Genomic DNA, 20616 nt, shown 5'->3' with positions numbered 1-20616 from the left:
TGATGTCCAGGTTTTTGTCTTCTTCTTATCATAGCTTGGCAATTATACATTTTAGGTCCCAGGCAAAGCTGGTGGTGCACCGGAGAAGAAGGAAGTCCTTTTGGAGGATCATGATCCCATCTGGCTTGAGCTTCGGCATGCACATATAGCTGATGTATGTCAAATTTGAATATATGCATGTATATGTTCTTTAATATTTGAATAAAAATATGATGTGCCTCTTTGATCATTCACTACTTTATCTTATCAGGCTAGTGAACGGTTGCATGAAAAGATGACAAATTTTGTATCAAAAAACAAAGCTGCTAAAATTCAGCATGGTTCAAGGTCAGTTTGTTTTTGTGTGACCTTGCATGTTCCTTCTTCTCACCTTATCTCCCTATTGAAGCATGAATTAACTTCACAACCATCATTGGTAGCATGTAGATTACACTAAGCACTTACACTAGTAAGGACCACAGATACTTTGGCGCTGGGAAATGGATGGCATGAGGGCATGTAATGGATTCCCCCTTGTTTACACATTTAGTATCAGTTAATGTGTTTGGGTGGTTTCAATTAAATTATGAGTAGTTAGGATCTTATTTTTTGGCATTATCCACATGCGCTCCCAAGCACCCGCAAATATAAACTTTTGAAGGGACCTTTGACACAAAAACCTTATGACGGGGAAAAGGTTCTTAGAAACCCATCTCATCCTTATAGAAGAATTTTAACTTAAATGTACCAGATATTGATATTCTTCATTTCAAAAATGATTCCATCAACTGATATATGGTTATACTTGTTATTGATTTTTCTCTGTCCTGAACTTTTTGTTATTTTTTCATAGTAATCATGAAGATGCAAATGTGGATGATGAATTTTGGGCTTTTTGTGTGCATCTTCCTGTGCTTGCTTAGCCTTTGATTAAACAGTGCTGATTTTGTTTTACACTGTCATGATATCCCTCACTTCAAGTGTTCCTTTCTACAGAGATTCTGGTCAATTATCGACTCGTGATTTGCAGAAGATGGTTCAGGCATTGCCACATTATAGTGAGCAAATTGATAAAATCTCTCTACATGTAGATGTGAGTTCCTTGTGTACATGATCATAATTTTTCCATATATGTACTCTTGTAAGAAATTGTTGTTACTAATTTGCTGTAAATACAAGAAATGCTTATTAGTTAATGTCTCCATCCAATCATGTTTGATGCTGCAGAATTGAAAACTGAAATGTTACTGCTCATTCTGCAGTAACCAATACCAACATTATTCTTTATTAGTATCAAATAGAAATTTAAATGGGGCATGGATAAATGGTATTAGCACTGGGTTTTGGTCACTGACAAGATACCTTTCATCACTTCCCTGCTCCTATAAAAGCAGTGATTGCTCTTGCTTCTCTTAGATTGTAGTGGAGGAGCCCAAATTGGGGATTGTCTCTTCCTATTATGAAGCCTTTCACCATTGAACCTCACTGATGTGCAAAGGGAGGTTGACTGAATGAAGTAGAGTCAAATTAAAATTACCAAAACAAGTGTAGAATTAGGGTCAAAATCAATGTCAGATTAAAGGTGGAACAAAATCGACTCTTCTTCTCCCTTCAAATTCAAACAAAATTTACTAGAACTCACACCCAAATCAACCTTTTGCTTCGCTTTCAAATCCGAGTTGAGAATCACAATTGGAATTGCAGCAATTGAGAATCGCCGATTGTCAGAATCGCTTGCTCGCGCTTGCCTACCAAAGCCGTGACCAATTGAAATCGTTGGAATTCGCTTGTAGATCACCTCCAAATGGCTTCCGATGCACAACTCTAATTATCGCCTAACCTTAATTCGTTGGAATTGAGAATCGATCACTGGAATTGTCCTTGAGATCGCTGAAGTTGAGGAATCATCCTAGATCGCCTAAACTTGCCTGTTGCTACCAGTTTTCATACTCGCCTTCAATTTCTGAGAATCAATCTTCATGTGTTGGGACCAAATTCTGAGAATCAACCGCGTTGGAAAGCAACCATCTATATCCATAAGAAATTAATCAATAGAGAAAGTGGCTGAGGAAGAGTTGCTGTGATACCAATTTGTCATGTACCTAGGGTTTAACCTAGGGCTTGGATTGAAAATTGGGAGATTTCGAGGGAATTTGGACGAAGAATAGAAGGATTGGAGGGAAAATTGGACATAAAGTGGGAGATAATAGACAAAAATGGGGGACATAATAGACAAAAATGAGGGAGAGTTGTAGGAAGAATAGAGAAAGGGAGAGATTAGAGAGAAATAAGAGAGAAACGAGAGGGAATTTGATGAGAGAGAGAGTTTGAAATTCAATTATCAATTCAAATATAACATTCTCCAAGTGATACAACCTATTTATAGGCTATTCCAACCTATCTAACTGAAATGTACAACTATTCTCAACAACCTAGAGTACAATATGGTAAATGTTTGTAAACTAACTACTATTATAATGACACTTATAGCCTTGGGGATCATGGGGTCTTAACAACTGGCAGCATCAGTCATATGCTTATGCTGGCACTGTAATTCATTTATCATGGAGGCAAGTATGTAATTTCTAGCCCTCAAGTCATGTTCCTTCATTTGCTCCACGTTGCATGCTCTTCCTTACTAGAGGGGACACTCTTATCCAAAATATCATTGATCTTTTCCATACTTAAAACAATTTTAAAATTTCTTAGTCGGTCTTTGAAATTTGGTCCGGTTAAAACATTTTTGTCCAAAATGAGGGAAATTGGATTTGACGAGTTTGCCATTTTTAAACAAAATAAACAAACAAAATGGTACCTATAGATTTATGGTCATTTTAGTCTTAATTTACACCATTTAGGCAATGATATATTAGGAATATACAACAATGATATGTTAGAAATGTACAATTAAGTATCCTTTTCTGTTGATAGATGATTCGTAGGAGATTGATTGGAGATTTGTAGGAGATTAGAATCAACTAGGGATTTCTTCTTTTTTTTGTATAAATGGATCCCTGATGAACAACAATGATATATGAAAAATTATCTTTTCTTCTTCATGGTATCAAAGTAGGTTTAGGGTTCTTGTTTATTAGACTTTCCCAACTCTCATCGTCAACATTCCTTCCATCTTCAGCGTCCCTTTTGGCAGTTCCTCAGTCCTATAGTCATCTTGTGTGTTGCCCATCATTGTAGTTTCTGTGCATTCAAGTCTCTGTCTGTCGTCGTTGCAGTCTCATCCGCTACAGGCAAACTTCAAAACTCGTCTGAAAGCTTATCATCCGGTAGCAGTATGGTCGTCTAGAAGGGCTCTTTGTCGCTGGATAACCCCGAGTCGAATGGGAGCCGCCGACAACTCATGATTCACCATCACTGGCCATAAATTGAATGGCCAAAACTATCTTCAATGGTCTCAATCGGTCCTAATTTTTATTTTCAGCAAGGGAAAAGATGATTTCCTTATTAGTGAAGCAGTGTCGCCTAAGAAGGAAGATCCTAAGTATCGGCCATGGAAGATAGAAAACAACTAGGTGGTGGAATTTAAAAGGGGAGAAACAACTAATCTTCAAAGAAAAATTAAGGGGTAGAAGGGAATGGAATGGAGAAAGACTGACAAACCAAATGTGGAAAGAAATGGCTAATGCTCTGAGAAGCACGGCAAAGGTAGTCCTTGGAGAGACAAATGATAGAACCCCTAACCTTAAGGAGTCTTGGTGGTGGAATGAAGAGGTACAATTGAAAATTAAAAATAAGAAAACTTGCTATAAGGCAGTATATCAATGCAACAATAAAGAAAATCAAAAAAATTATAAAGAAGCAAAAAAGACAGCAAAAAGAGCTGTTAGTGAAGCAAGGTCAAAAGCATATGAGAATCTATATAAACGACTTGATACAAAAGATGGAGAAAGAGATATATATAAATTAGTTAAAGCAAGAGAAAGAAAAACACGGGATTTAAATCAAGTGAAATGCATAAAAGATGACAATCAAAATGTTTTAGTAAATGAGGGAGCGATTAAGGAGAGATGGAAGGAGTATTTCACAAAATTATTCAATGATGGTGGTGACACAAGAGTTAGGTTGGGACATCTTAGTAACTCCAAAGGGAACGTGAGCTACACATTCTATCGACGCATAAGTTCAAATGAAATAAGGCAAGCTTTAAAAAAGATGAAAAATCATAAGGCAGTGGGACCAGATAATATACCAATAGAAGCATGAAAATGCATGGGAGAAGAGGGTATCTCCTGGCTAACGCAACTATTTAACGCCATCCTTAAATCAAAAAAGATGCCAGATGAGTGGAGGAAGAGTACTTTGGTTCCTATATACAAGAACAAAGGAGATGTTCAAAACTGTGAAAATTATAGAGGAATTAAATTAATGAGTCATACCATGAAATTCTAGGAGAGAGTAATAGAGCTTAGGCTCAGAAAGGAAACAAAGGTGTCAGAAAATCAGTTTGGTTTCATGTCTGGTAGGTCAACAATGAAAGCTATATATTTACTGAGGCGTCTAATGGAAAGGTATCGAGATCATCAGAAGGACCTACATATGGTGTTTATAGATCTAGAAAAGGCCTATGATAGGGTCTCTAGAGAAGTATTATGGAGGGTTTTAGAGAAGAAAGGAGTCAAAATAGCCTATATACAAACCCTTAAGGACATGTATCATGGTGTAGAGACAAGGGTCAGAACATGCGGAGGGGATACTGAACCATTTACAACTACAATAGGACTGCATCAAGGTTCTGCACTAAGTCCATACTTATTTGCCTTAGTAATGGATGAACTCACTAAAGATATTCAGACAGATGTGCCATGGTGTATGCTATTTGCAGACGACATAGTGTTGGTGGATGAAACAAAAGAAGGAGTGAATACTAAGCTTGAGTTGTGGAGAAACAATTTAGAATCTAAGGGATTTAAATTAAGTAGAAAGAAAACAGAATATATGGAATGCAAATTTAGTAAAAATGCAAGAGTGGATGATGTTATAATAAAATTAGAAGACCAAATCTTACAAAGAAAAGACCATTTTCGATATTTGGGATCAGTGATTCAAAAAGATGGAGAAATCTACGAGGATGTCGCACATAGAATTAAGGCAGGTTGGCTAAAATGGAGAAATGCATCGGGGGTGTTATGTGATGGTAAAATCCCATTAAAATTGAAAGGAAAATTTTATAGGACAGTTATAAGACCAGTCTTGCTGTATGGCTCAGAATGTTGGGCAGTCAAATATCAGCATGAGCAAAAGACAAGTGTAGCGGAGATGAGGATGTTAAGATGGATGTGCGGACATACAAGAAAGGATAAAATTAGAAATGAAGTTATTCGTAATAAGGTAGGAGTAGTGCCAATCGAGGAAAAGATGAGAGAGACTAGACTAAGATGGTTTGGTCATGTGAGAAGGAGACTAAGAGACGCTCCTGTGAGGAGAGTTGATGAAATGGAACAATTAGTCACAAAAAGAGGTAGAGGTAGACCCAAGAAGACTTTGAGAGAGACATTAAAATTTGATATGAAATATATAGATCTAAATGAGGATATGACAAAAGACAGAAATACATGGAAGTCTAGAATTCATGTAGCCGACCCCACATAGTGGGATAAAGGCTGGATATGTTGTTGTTGTTGTTATGAAACAACTGCTAAAATTTGGGAAGCAGTAAGGGAGGCTTAGTCACACATGGAGAACACATCCGAGTTGTTTGAAATCGAACATGTTCTTCATGATCAGCAGCAAAGTGATCTTAATGTCACTCAATTCTTCAACATACTCAATTGACACTGGCAGCAATTGGATAAGTTCGAGGAGAATAAATGGAAGTACCCAGAAGATGGGTCATGCTATAAGAAGATTGTCGAGTAGAAGCAGTTATACAAGTTCTTAATTGGTCTCAATAAGAACTTGGATGATGTTCGTGGAAGGATCTTGTTTACAAGACCAACTCTGAGCCTTCGAGAAGCATTTGCCGAGGTAAGGCGAGAAGAAAGTGGGAAGAAAGTTATGTTGGGGATCCAAAATATGTCTATTGAAGCAACTACCCTTCTTGTTTGACAGTCGCAACCTTACTACAACAAACTGAAGAAGGATTGGCCCTAATGTGAGCATTGTCACAAACTTGGCGGCATAAAAGACAAGTGTTGGGATTTGCATGGTAAATTGGAGGATATGAAGTCCACCGATTGTAGAGAGAGCAGAGGGAATACAACGAATACAGAAGAAAAAACCTACATAACTCTCTTTAGCAAAGAACAAATGGAGCTGCTTTAGCAGGTCTTTGGCTGCCCACAGAGTAGTCAGAGCATTCCCTTCTCCTCTGTTATTGCAGTAGGAACTGTGGCTTATAAAGGTAATAATTCTCATGCCCTAAATGTTAAAAGAAGTCTTTAAAATGTGTGGATTGTGGATTTCGGAGCATCAGATCACATAACCAAAGACTCCAGATTTTTCACTACATTTGGCTCGTGTCGTGAGAAGTGGACTATGAGGATTGTTGATGGAATGCAACCACAAGTGGCTGGAATAGGAACATTGAAGTTGATTGAGAACTTTACTCTTCACTCAATGCTGTCTATTCCCAATTTAGATTGCAATCTGTTATCTATCAGCAAACTTACTCAGGACTGTAATTGTCTCACTAAATTTTTGAAGAATTTGTGTGAATTTTAGGATTTGGATTCGGGGAAAATGATTGGTTGTGCCAGGAAGTGTTCGGGGCTACCTGCTAACAAGCAATGACTCTCCTAGTGGACAAGCTCTAGCTGTTGGTAATCTAGATCTTCCGAGTGCTTCTTTCAATGCTTCCTTACTTAGATAAAATAATCAAGCCAGGCTATGACATTTTCGTGTAGGGCATCCAAATTTTGCATATCTTGAAAAATTGTTTCCTATGTTATTCAAGAACAAAAATCCCATTTTGTTTCAATGTGAGGTGTGTCAATTATCAAAGCATACTCACAATTTGTTTCCAAATTAGTTATACAAACCGTCTCATCCATTCACTATGATTCACAGTGATGTGTGGGGTCCCTCTCGCATAAAATATGGTTTGTCTCTTTCATTGATGGCTGCATGCGATTAACATGGGTATTCCTTTTGGAAGAAAAATCTAAGGTGGGTCAAGTCTTTAAGAATTTCAACACCTTGATTCAAACTTAGTTTCATACGAAAATTTAAATTCTAAGGACAGACAATGCAAAGGAGTGCTTCAACTCTATCTTGAGAAATTACCTTTTAATTAAGGAATCATCCATCATAACTCTTGTGTTGACACCCCTCAAGAGAATGGAATTATCTAGCAGAAAAATTGGCACCTCCTTGAAGTTGCCCGATCTCTCATGATTTCTACTAATGTTCCTAAATGTTTTGAGGGGATGCTATTCTCATAGCTACCTACCTAATCAATTGGATGCCCTCTCGAGTCCTTAACTTCCAAACTCCTCTTCAAACTCCCCTCTTTGTATACCGCCATTCTCGGTTTGTGACTACCATTCCCCTCAAGGTCTTTGGTTGTTGCGCCTTTGTCCATGTCCATCTTCATCATCGTGGGAAGTTTGATCCTTGAGCCCTCAGATGTCTTTTCCTGGGATACCAAACCAAAAGGTGTATAAGTGCTTCTCACCTACCACTCGACGATACTACCATTCTATGGATACTACCATTCTTTGAAGATCAACACTTTTATCCCAATTCCCCTTGTTAGGGGGAGAGTATGATGACATATGAATGTCAGTCTTGGGATATTACTGAACCCTTTACTCTTACATCTCCACCTCTTACATTTGTGTCTCCCAACTCTAATGTTATTGCACCCTCCACTGAGCCAAATCTTCCTGAGCCCAATCCAATTACAATAGACTTACCAACGGATACAGAGTTTCGTGTCTACTCCAAGAGATCAAATGCTCAAGATCAGGGAGAGCAATGATCATTGATTGAGCCTGACTAAGAGCCTAACTCAAGTTTAATGAATGAAGGTAACACATCTTCTGAAGTTATTTCTAGTGAGGCACCTGAGAATGATTTGAATTGGCCAATTGCTCTAAAGAAGGGAGTGAGATCATGTATGAAACATCCTATTCATAATTATATCTCTTACAAGAGTCTCTCACCACATTTCCATGCTTTTGTTAGCAATCTGGATGCTATTAAGGTTCCTACAAACATCCAAGAGGCTCTCAAGGATCCCTCATGGAAGTCAATAATCTTGGATGAGATGCGTGCTTTCGAGAAGAATCAGAGTTGGGAGATCACTAATCTGCCTTCAGGTGAAAACCCGGTTGGGTGCAAATGAATTTTCACAATTAAGTATAAGGAGGACAAAAGTGTTGACAAGTATAAAGCTCACCTTGTTGTAAAAGGGTTCACACAGTCTTATGGTATTGACTACCAGGAGACATTTTCTCATGTGGCTAAACTCAATAATATTCGTTTTCTTTGGTCCTTAGCAGCAAACCTTGATTGGCCACTATTTCAACTTGATGTGAATATTGCGTTCTTAAATGGTGACTTAGAAGAAGAAGTGAATATGAGGGTTCCCCTAGGTTTTGAGACACAGGCTACAAAGAACCAGGTGGGCCAGTTGAAAAGGTCACTATATGGTCTTAAATAGTCACCAAGAGCGTGGTTTAAGAGGTTCACAAGAGTGGTGAAATTTCACGGCTGCGCCCAAGGTCAAGCTGACCATACACTGTTCGTAAAGAGGTCTCTTGAAGGTAAGTTATCTATCCTAATTGTATATGTTGATGATATCATTCTTACTGGTGATTTCACAAAAGAAATGGTTGGTTTAAAGAAAACGCTTGCCAAGGAGTTTGAGATCAAAGATTTAGGAAATCTCCTGTATTTTCTAGGGATGGAAGTGGCTAGATCTAGCCATGGAATATCTATGTCCCAAAGAAAATATGTCTTGGATCTATTAGAGGAGTGTGGGATGCTCAGGTGCAAGCCAAACGACACCCCAATGGAAGTCACCATTGAGCTCGGGAAAAAGGAGAAGGGTGCTCTGGTGGATAAGGGTCGATATCAAAGGTTAATTGGTAAACTTATATATCTTTCTCACACCAAACCTGACATCGGGTTTTCAGTTAGTGTTGTTTGTCAGTTCATGAATGATCCAAGGGAAGAACATATGGAGACAGTTTACAGAATCTTGAGATACTTGAAACTCACTCCCAGAAAGGTTCCAACCGAGAAGTAGAAATTCATAGTGATGCGAACTGGCTTGGTTCTATCACAGATCGAAGGTCAACATTTGGGTACTGCACCTATGTCTGGGGGAACCTTGTCACTAGGAGAAGTAAGAAACAACTTGTAGTCTCCAAGAGTAGTGCTGAAGCAGAGTTCCGCGCCATGGCACATGGTATGTGTGAAGGGATGAATAAAAAGGGTACTTGAAGAACTCGGAGTAAAGATTGAAGGCCATATGAAATTCTTTTGTGACAACCAATCAACCATTAGTATTGCCAAGAACCCTGTGCACCATGACAAGACTAAGCATGTGGAGATTGATCGTCACTTCATCAAAGAGAAACTTGAAAAATGTCATCAAGCTAGTCTACACACCAAGAAGTTATCAGGTTACAGATATCCTAACTAAAGCCTTGCCACGAAAATATTTCGAAGATTTGAGTTCCAAGCTTGGGATGAACATACTTCACCCCAACTTGAGGGGGAGTGTAGATTTATGGTCATTTTAGTCTTAATTTACACCATTTAGGCAATGATTTATTAGGAATATATAGCAATGATATGTTAGAAATGTATAGTTATTTTTCCTTTTTGGTTGATAGATGATTTGTAGGAGATTGATTGGAGACTTGTAGGAGATTAGAATCAGTTAGGGATTTTTTTTTCTGTATAAATGTATCCCCGATGAACATCGATGATGTATGAAAAATTATCTTTTCTTCTTTAGTACCTCCCACTAGACTTTTTGAATCCCACACTTCCCAAGGGGAAAACGTGAATCCAATAGGACTTGTAGTGGGTGATCGAGTTCTTTCCTTCATGAATATCCCACAATGCTATGGTGGTTTCTTGGTATACCCATATATTCGAGTAGGCAACCCTTGTCTTCCACATCTCTTGTGGGGTTCGATCTTTGGCCCCTGTGCCCTCAAATCTGCAACACTATGGTGGTTTTTAGGACGATGACACAGTTAGATTTAACCCATCGTCGTAGTCAATGATTCATTTGAATGTCTTTGACCACAACACTATGGTGGTTTCTAGGCCGTAGAGGTATGGGGATATTGACATCACATGCTTTAGATAGGAAATTTAGTCAACTCTCATGAAATATACCCTCCTACCTATGGGCAACCAGAGTACACCCAATCAAGTGATGATTCCCTATGATGATGGAAGGTCACGATAAATCATATTTACCATTTTAATGTAATATTAATTTTGCACATTATGGGAAGATTTATGTCTTTATTTTTAAGGTCTCACTTTACACATGCATTAAGGTTTTCAACATGCATCACATACATATGCATATAGATAAATAGGATGATCATTGACTTTTGCTAATTAATTAAATCCAAGCCTCTAGATTTAATTAATAGCATTGAAAGACACACACGCAAACACATCTCCATATGCTTGGTCTCGCTTGGCCTTCTTGCTCCTTGGATTCACCAACTTGATGGCTTCTTCTCATTTTACATTGACTATTGTATAATACAACTTTAAATCTAAAATGAAAAATAAAAGGAGATTTATGTCTCTCTTACACACTGAATGAAAGAATAATTACAATTTAATCACATCAAATACATATAATATTCATTCATTCATCCATTTAATCACATTGAATCTAGTCTATGATCATCCATTTGATCTAATCAAAAGATGCATATATAAAAATAAATTGTGTCTATGTAATGCATGCTACTTTTCGGATCCTTGACATCTAATGTCCTCCATCTTTCAGTTCTGCCATTCAATGCAATCTCATTGCATTTCGGCGTCCACTAAAAAACACAACCGGCAAGCTGACACCTGACAGTGCTTCATAACAGTTGACCATTTTATCAGTGTATTAGAAATGGTTAACCATTCACATAAACAGGTCAATAGTTCTCCCACTGAACCAAACGGTTCGACAATTTCTGAAGCATGTCGACTGTTTTTCTGGATTTGCTTTTAACCGGCTGACAGTTACTATAACAAGTTGACTGATTTGTTGAAACAGTTGACAGTTTCCATGGCCCGTTGACTGTTTTCAAGGCAAAAGCCAAAAACAGTCAACCGCATGGACTATCCAGTTGATAGTTTCTACAAAACCTGCAAAACAGAGAGCCACAACCACGTCCGAAATATACAATACACTACACAAACATATACATAAGTTGAAAATACCAAACTAAGACTCTGATACCACTGAAAGCAAGCACCAATACTTGGTGGGTCATGAAAGCATTTAATGGTTTTCAATTTTTTTTTCAAAAACACAAGAAGATAGGCAGCAGAAACGGAATGAAAACCTTGCAAGACTCGGAATATACAACCATATGCAATATAAAACCATATCCATCCATAGAAGGTAAGAATGGTATACCTCAATTGATGAAGCTAGCTGTGCTGTTGCTTTCGTTATGCCACTCGACTCAAACCCTTCGGCCTCCTAGTTGTGCTCCCACGAACCTCATTTCACGAGAAATCACGAACAATCTCCCCAGCTCCTGGTCTTGCTTCTTGGATGACCAATTCACCCTCACTAACTTAAGGGACCATGTTAGTCCACGCCCCAAGCAGCTATCAGAACCTTACATAAAGCTTATATGCTAGAGAGACTTCAATGGAGGTGATGCAAAGTTGTGTTTGGGTCTTTAACAAGTAAAATGGATAGTTTCACTATCAAGAGATAAGGGAGAACACGAGAATGGGAGAAGAAAGGGAGGAAGATAGTAAAATGGTTGAGAGAACATGAAGAAGAAGAGGTTGCAGTTGAGAGAGAAATGGTTTGCTTATGATTTTCTTCTCTCTTCAAGAACAATCAAAACTTGGCAAGCAAGATAGACACGCCCTTCCCTTTCTTCTATCACCTAAACATTTTCTCTTCATTTAATGCCTTGCAAGAGCATTAAATGCAAGTTTCGGATTGAAAGTGACAGAGGAATGTTATGCGGGAGAAATCCCGCTCACTGAAATGTTCAACCGTTGACGAAAACTAGCCAACAATTTTAGTCATTGGACCAATTCGGTCAACCATTTGACAGAAACGGTCAATCATTTTCTTTCTTCATAACTCTTAATAGCCTTTCCGCTAACTCTTAATGGAACTAAGACCTCTCGTTAATTCTTAACGGCACCCTTCATCATTAACTCCTTAATGATGATTAAGAACTCATTACAACAATGCATCACTAATCCATTGCCATGCCTAGATTTTCATGTGATCTTTTAGGTTCACGGCTAATTAGCAATTGAGACACACCAACCACTTTGACATCGATTGAACAATTTAATCTATAATGAGGATATCTCCATCTCCTCAAAGCATCTTAAAAGGTCTTGGGTTACAACTAGTATTATGTTAGGACGACCCTATCAATAATGAAGTCGTAACTTCGAGTGAGCCTATTCAGGGCGTTCGATTATCATGTACTTTAATCCTTCTATTGAATAACATCTCGACCGAGTGAAAGCGATGAACTAATCAAACTCGTAGCACTCGGTAACTATGCCAAGATCTAGTATGGTGTGATTGAGATGACACATTGGAACTCCTTCCGACATTGAAAACTCATTTCTGGAGTTTTCGATCGTGCATACCCTAGCCAAGGGTTTTACTAGTCACAAACCAAACATGATCATATAGGATGTTCACTTCACACCTAAGGTCAATGGATCCCATTAACAAAATCACCTGCTTCCATACACTACTGAACAAAGATCACACAAAGAACATTCCCACCTCCTAATTGGATGGGTCTGCTCAACGACAAATCTCCGGCACCAGCATGCAAGACAAGTGTGTTGCCTTCGGTCCAAGGACCAATTACACAATTGAAGCCGAAGCCAGTAACAGATCATTAATTCTCTCAGCCATGTAATCTCCTACTTCCATCACATTCAGTAGATGTTCAACCAATACCTACCCACATGTCTACTACTTATATCTCATGTCTTATGGCATGTGACTCAGCATCCTTTATCATTAGTATCTTATACTAATCAAATGTAGTAGTCTGTGTGCCAATTCGTAATCATGTTTTGCTTTTGAGGAGAAATCTAAGGACTAGGAGTTTCTTTAAGAAATCATGAATTAAAGATCTTCGTCACACATTCTTAACAATTTTATTAATATATGACCATTTTATTAATTTGCAAGATTTAGATCATTAGTCCCAATTACATACACTAAAAGTCATCTAAATCTAGTATTATGGCATTAACACTAACATCTTAGCCATCCATCTACATTAAGGAATGTCATAGCTAGTAAGGTGACTACTTACTAAAACTAATAATATAAATACTAAACATAAACTAAACAAATAAGAATAAAATTAGTCTACATTGGTTGGAAAAAACTCCTTAGACAAAAAAAACTTAAACAACTTCAGTGTACATGTCTGGATCAGTCCTCTTCAACTCATCTTTTGCAAACCAAATACTTTACTAGTTGGTTTTCCAATCTTTTAGCAGAAATCTTATATATTGATTACCCCTCCTTGACTTCACTTGCTTGACATCTGATAAATCTTCTGTAACATCTTGCTATGCTGTTGCTAAGTGTTGCACTTGACTTTCAATTTTAGTCACTTCATCATCAAATCCCTGAAAGCGAATGTCTGAAATTTTAATGATTAGGATGATTTGTAAATCAGATGGTCACTCTATTTGGTAAATATTAGAGCTAATTTTCATACACTTTACATAGCCCAAATTTTTGTGACTTTGAGTTTGTGATAAGTACTATTAGGTAAACTTTCTTGCTTCAAATGCTTGAAAACTGAAGAATTTCGGTAGAGACTTGAATGAAAACTTCCATGAATAATTCATTCAATGTAACGAAACTTATACACAAAGAGTCCTAAAAATAGTTAACTTTATCAGCTCACCTATCTCCTAGATATTAGCTCACTTATCTCCTAGATATTCTCCTATAGAATAGGAGAAGATTACAACTTAATTTACAGATAACAAGATAATCTACAACCTTTAAATAATTTCCAGAATTTATCTTTTCCAGCTTATCCAGTGATAAACCTTCTTCTTTCGTGAGATTATCTTTCAAGACTCCTAATGGATTACAGCTTCTTCCAACACCCTCCCTCAAGTTGAGGAATAGAAGCTCATCATTCCCAGCTTGCTTCTAAGGATTTCAAAACCCTGTTTTTGCATGGCTTTGGTTAAAATATTTGCCTCCTGATTTGCTATAGGAATATACATTAGTTTTATGCCTCCTCCTTCTATCTCTTGCTTGACAAAGTACCTGTCAATTCTGACATGCTTCATTTGGTCATGCTAAACCGGGTTGTTCACAATGTTAATGGCCGATTGGCTATCACTATAAAACACCTTAGATGATGACATAGGCATAGACAGGCCACTCATTAATTTTTCTAACCAAATTACCTCACAAATTCCTTGAGAAACGGCCTTGTATTCTGCTTCCGCACTGCTCCGAGCCACAATTGGCTGTTTTTTGCTCCTACAGGTTACTAAATTGCCCCATACTTTGGTACAATACCCGAATACTGATCTACTATCTTCAATTGAATCGACCCAATCCGAATCAGCAAAACCAACAATCCTCATGTCTTGATTTTTCTTGAATAACAGCCCTATCCCAAGTGTCCCTTTGAGGTATCTAAGAATATGATAGGCTGCCTCAAGATGTCTCTTGCTCAGTTGGTGCATATACTGACTTATAATGCTCACATCATAGGCTATATCTGGCCTAGTGTGAGATAGATAAATCAGCTTTCCTACCAACCTTTGATACCTCCCTTTATCTACCAAATAGTCTCCATTCTCTTCCTTATTTTTCCAATTTGGCTCTAGGGGAGTACTTGCTGGTTTACAACCCATTTTTCCTATTTCTTGTAGCAGGTCCAGAGTGTATTTTCTCTAAGATATAAATATGCCTTCACTGCTCCTAGCTACTTCCAATCCAAGGAAATATCTTAATTCCCCTAAGTTCTTCACTTCAAACACTTGCCTCAACTGTTGCTTCAACCTCTCAATCTCTTGCAAATTGCCCCTTGTGATGATAATATCATTCACATACACTATGAAGATAGTTCTTTTTCCATTTTCTTCGACTATAGTGAAGAGAGTGTGGTAAGCTTGGCCTTGCTTGTACCCTAGTGTGTATAGAGTATCGCTAAACCTTTTAAACCAAGCTCTAGGAGATTGTTTAAGCCCATGGAGTGATTTCTTCAATTTACACACCTTTCCTTTAGTGCTGCCTTCTTCAAAACCTGGTGGAAGTCTCATGTAGATCTCTTCTTCCAGCTCTCCATTTAAAAACGTGTTTTTTACATCTAGCTGGTGTAATCTCCAGTCTAGATTTACAGCCAAGGACAATAACATTCGGATGGAGTTCAATTTTGCTACTGGTGCGAAGGTTTCATCATAATCTAGGCCATGGGTTTGGGTAAACCCTTGTGCTGCAAGCCTTGCCTTGTATCAGTCAATTTTGCCATCAGATCTATATTTTATGGTGAAGACCCACTTGCTTCCCACTGCTTTCTTTCCCTCTAGTAGCTCAGTCACTTCCCAGGTATTATTTTTCTCCAAAGCTGTCATTTCTTCCATAATAGCTCTCCTCCAGTTCTTATCTTGTAGAGCTTGATTAATATTTGTAGGAATAGTCTTCTGATCTAGACTTGTAGTAAATGCTCGGTATTGAGGAGAGAATTTTGAGTATCCCAAGTGATTTGAGATGGGATATTTTGTATAAGCTCTTACCCCTTTCCTTAGGGCAATTGGAATTCCAAGGTCATCTTAAACTCTGCTCTCGGTTGCGACCCTGCCTTCTTCAACATTTTTTGGACTTATCCCCAAGTCAACTGAATGTGTAGGTTGAGGATTCTGAGGTCTTCTTGAGTAAACCTGGAGAGGAGGTTTATTCTTAGCTCGATCTTCCCTACAGGTCTCAGTATTTTCTTCTTCCCTCCTTGGATGATTTGAGATCGGATTGATAGAGTTAATCTTTAGATTAGGACCATCCTGAGAATTCTCAGGCTTTTGGGATGGCTCACAAAGAGGATTGGGATAAGGATGACCAAATATAGTCAATAGAGTACTCCATATATCTTCTAGGTTGTTGGTACTTTCTTGACGCTGATGGTGTTTGAAGAAATTTTGATACTCTAAGAAGGAGACATCACAGGAAACAGTGAACTTTTTGTTAGTAGGATCATAACATTTATATCCTTGTTGAGTGGAAGAATACCCAACAAACACACATCTCAAAGCTTTAAGGTCTAGCTTAGATTGGTTTGGTTGTTTTTGGTGTACAAAGACTGTATATCCAAACACTTTTAAAGGCAGAGAATTGAGGACTCTAGAATGGTGAGGAAAGAAATCAATAAGGACGCTCAAGGGGGTTTGGAACTTCAGAATTTTTAAGGGTAGCCTATTGATGAGATAGGCTGATGTTAGGATAGCTTACCCCTAATAGTTGTTAGGAACTGATCTAGCAAACATCAAGGCCCTGGCTATTTCAAGAAGATGTCGGTTTTTCCTTTCTGCAATCACATTTTGCTGAGGATTGTAAGGACATGAGCTTTGGTGAACAATACCATGCTCATCTAAATATTGATTGAATTCGTTTGAAAAATATTCTCGACCATTGTCCATTCTTAGAACATGAACGGGGGTTTGGAAAACATTCAAGACCATTTGATGAAACCTTTTGAATACAAGATAGGTTTTAGATTTTTCTTTCATAAGGAAAACCCAACACATTCTTGTATGATCATCAATGAAAGTGATGAACCATCGGGTATTTGTTATGTTGGATATCCTAGTTGGTCCCCAAATGTCACTATGAATCAAGTGAAATGGTTTTGATGGTTTGTAAGCATGTTTAGGATGAGAGCTCTTAGTTTGCTTTGCAAGGATACAATCCTCACAATTGAAATTCTGAAGTTTATTTCTGGAAAGATCTGGATACAAAAACTTGAGATATTCTAAGCTAGGATGCCCTAATCTTTGATGCAATAACATCAATTCTGACTCTGAAACTGAAGCTAACATGTTTCGTTGAAAAAATAACCTAGACTCTGTAGGAGATTCAAGCTGATTTATTTGATATAATCCTCTTCTTTCCTTAGCCTTGCCAATCATCATCTCCGAGTATATGTCTTGAAAAGCACAATAAGGGGAGAAAAATGTCACTTAAGAAATTCCTTTCTGAAGTTAATTTGCTTATTGATATTAGGTTGCATCTCAGATTTGGTACATAGAGTACCATATCTAAGCTTAGGCCTGATATGTAAGCCTTTCCCTTTCCTTGGGCTGAGGATTTTGAACCATCAGCTAGCAGTACTGTTATTTCTTGATTCATAGGTTCAAAATTAGATAAGATTTCCAGGGATCCTGTCATATGGTTAGTAGCTCCCGTATCTACAATCCAACAATTAGTATATGATCTTTTAGATAGAAGAGAGTAGCATATATTACCTTGCCTTGCCAAAGGCATCTCAAGGTTATCTGTTACTTCCGAACTCCCTTTTCCTTTAGAATGATTTAGTAATTGTCGAAGAGACTCTAACTGATAGTCTGTAAAAATAGGCATATTTGAGTTACTTTTCTCCGTTTCTGCAACATATGCAGATTGACCACCTTTCCGTTGGTTCCTTGGTTTCCATGAAGTTGGCTTTCCATGTATCTTCCAATAGGTTTCCCTAGTATAATAGGGTTTATTGCAGTGGTCACTCCATTGTTTTTCTCTCTGTATTTCACCTTTGGTGGAGGTAGAGCCCTTTCCCCGTGACATACTCAATGTTGAGTATCCTTCGTTTCTGGCATGTCCAGCGTAAGGTGGCATCACTCGTTTCTTACTTTCTTCTCTTCTTACTACAACAAACATTTCTTTTAGAGATGTGAATGGTTTAGTACCAAGCAACCTGCCCCTTACTTCATCTAGATCCGAATTTAGGCCATGTAGAAAATCAAATACTCTCTCTTTTTCCACCATTTTATCATACTTCATTCCATCCGCTGGACTTTCCCAAGTGATCTCATAAAATAGATCCATCTCTTGCCACAATTCAACTAAGGTATTATAATACTCAGTGACCGAGTTGTTACCTTGCTTTATGGTTTGGATAGTGGACTAGACTTGAAAACTTTGTGCTGTGTTTTCAAGATCCGAATATATCTCCTTGACAGCCTTCCAAATCTCGCTCGTTGTCTTGTAGAACAAGTATGTCCTACCAATCTTTGGCTCTATGGAGTTTACTAGCCATGCCATGACTGTGGCATTTTCTGCTTCTCAAACTCCATAAATTGCTGCTTCTGCGCTCGGTTTTTCTATTTCTTCGGTCAGATAGCCCATCTTGCCTTTCCCTTTAACCACAAGCATAACTGATTAGGGACTATTCACTAAAATTGGTTCCATTGAGCTTATGCATGGTTATTTTGAGAGTATGGCTATGGAGAGCTGTTGTAGAGACTGGAATATGATGATTCCTAACCTGGGGAGGAGGATTAGAGGCTGAACTCTCACTTGGTGTAGAGTTCTCGGCCATCGTGATGATAGATGAGTTCTAGTTGAAGTAGAACTTCCGATATATTGCCACAAACCGTGGCTCTGATACCATGAAGAATTTCGGTAGAGACTTGAATGAAAACTACCGTGAATAATTCATTCAATGGTAATGGAACTTATACAGAAAGAGTCCTAAAAACAGTTAACTTTATTGGCTCACCTATCTCCTAGATATTAGCTCACTTATCTCCTAGATGTTCTCCTATAGAATAGGAGAAGATTACAACTTAATTTATTGATAACAAGATAATCTACAACCTTTAAATAATTTCCAGAATTTATCTTTTCCAGCTTATCCAGTGATAAACCTTCTTCTTCCGTGAGATTATCTTCCAAGACTCCTAATGGATTACAACTTCTTCCAACAAAAACCAAAGTACCCTCTCTAAATTTCTTCACTCAGCATTGTTGATTGTGGAAATTATACTCCTCATTCCCGTCCTTTAATCTTCATATACCTGCCTAATATGTTCAAGAAAAGCCTCCCTATCATCACTACCTTGTGTCCTATGGTAAGGCAAGCACATGTCGAGTTTCAACCTATATGCAGCTTCAATTGGTGTCTTTTTAATGCTCTTATCCACTGAATTGTTGTAAGCAAATTCATATCGTGGTATCAGAAAATCTTATGTCTTCACATTATTCTCAACAAGACATCTAAGCATATTTCCCAAACTTTGGTTGATTGTTTCTCTTTGACCATCTTTTTTGTAGATGAAAAGTGCTAGAATACTTCAGTTCTAGAATACTTTAGTTGAGTTCCCAATTTCCTCCATAGAGCCCTCCAAAGAGTGCCCCATGAATTTAACATCTCTATTGAAAACAGTAGTATTTGGAATTCCATTCAATCTCCCCACTTCTCTTAAAAATAGCTTAACAATGCATGTTGTATCAATAGTTTTTTTGGATACTTTAGTTGTCTGTTTTCAAAATGCCCTCCTAAGGCATTACCTTGAAGCTCCCTAATAATTAGCTTGTTCATAGATCCTTCTGTAATGCACAACTGATTGCCTTGGAATAATGTTCCAATGAATATAATGCTTCAGTTCCTGTCTACTCAGAATGCTAGATTTGCTTATGTAATGTATAACTTCTGAATATGTTTTCCAAGGAAAAATGTATCTTTTTTGTACAATTGTACTTGGAAGCATGGGTTCATGGCAATATTGTTTTTAATGATGTAGGTTGCTGGAAAAATAAACAATACTATCAAAGAGATGGGGCTTAAAGAACTTGGGCAGTTAGAGCAGGACCTAGTTTTTGGAGATGCAGGAACTAAGGATGTGATCAATTTTTTGAGAATGAAACTGGTGAGAACTAAGGATGTCATTACTGAAGAGTACTTGTGAATAAAAAGCCTTTTATATTTGTATTTAAATGAACCGCCTCTGTTATGCAGGATGTAACACGGGAAAATAAGTTGCGCTTGTTGATGATATATGCTGCGTGTCATCCTGAAAAGTTTGAGGGTGATAAAGTAGCAAAGCTAATGGAGGTAGATGACTCTCTGACTATTTTCAACTTGTACAGCCATCTTCTATTTGCTTTTAAGTTCATTAAGTGAAAGTACTGTAACTTTTTCAAATTCCTTAGTATAATGCCTCGCCAAAATGACTTTTGAGTCTAATGTTATGGACACAGTTCTCTTGCATTCAGTTTGTATCAGAGCAAATTCTCTTTTGCCTTCGTTTTTCCCCACAATGCCAATGTTCCAAGCATTGGTGAACTGGGTGAAAAAGCATAGCACCTTTTCTGGTTTCTTTCTAAAGTTGTATTTGTTGCACTAGTCATGTCAAAACCCAAAACGACTTTTGCTTTGAGGGATTATTCTGTATGGACATACGTGCTAATGTGAAAATTTTTACAGTTTCGTTTTCTCTTAAATCGCT

The 20616-nt window shown here is 37.8% G+C and overlaps 1 protein-coding gene across 1 annotated transcript in view; it reads left to right on the top strand.

The window, feature by feature from the left end:
• Nucleotides 1–20616, top strand: part of LOC127813710 (SNARE-interacting protein KEULE) — a 72777-nt gene that overhangs the window by 45840 nt on the left and 6321 nt on the right. The window contains exons 11-15 of the mRNA XM_052354827.1: nt 56–154; nt 251–327; nt 976–1072; nt 19912–20037; nt 20127–20222. Coding sequence (XP_052210787.1) covers nt 56–154; nt 251–327; nt 976–1072; nt 19912–20037; nt 20127–20222 — 495 coding nt within the window. The remainder of the gene's footprint in view (nt 1–55; nt 155–250; nt 328–975; nt 1073–19911; nt 20038–20126; nt 20223–20616) is intronic.

Source organism: Diospyros lotus, chromosome 11 (genome assembly GCF_014633365.1).
Source record: "Diospyros lotus cultivar Yz01 chromosome 11, ASM1463336v1, whole genome shotgun sequence".
Taxonomy (NCBI): Eukaryota; Viridiplantae; Streptophyta; class Magnoliopsida; order Ericales; family Ebenaceae; genus Diospyros; species Diospyros lotus.
This window is presented reverse-complemented; position numbering and strand designations above follow the sequence as displayed.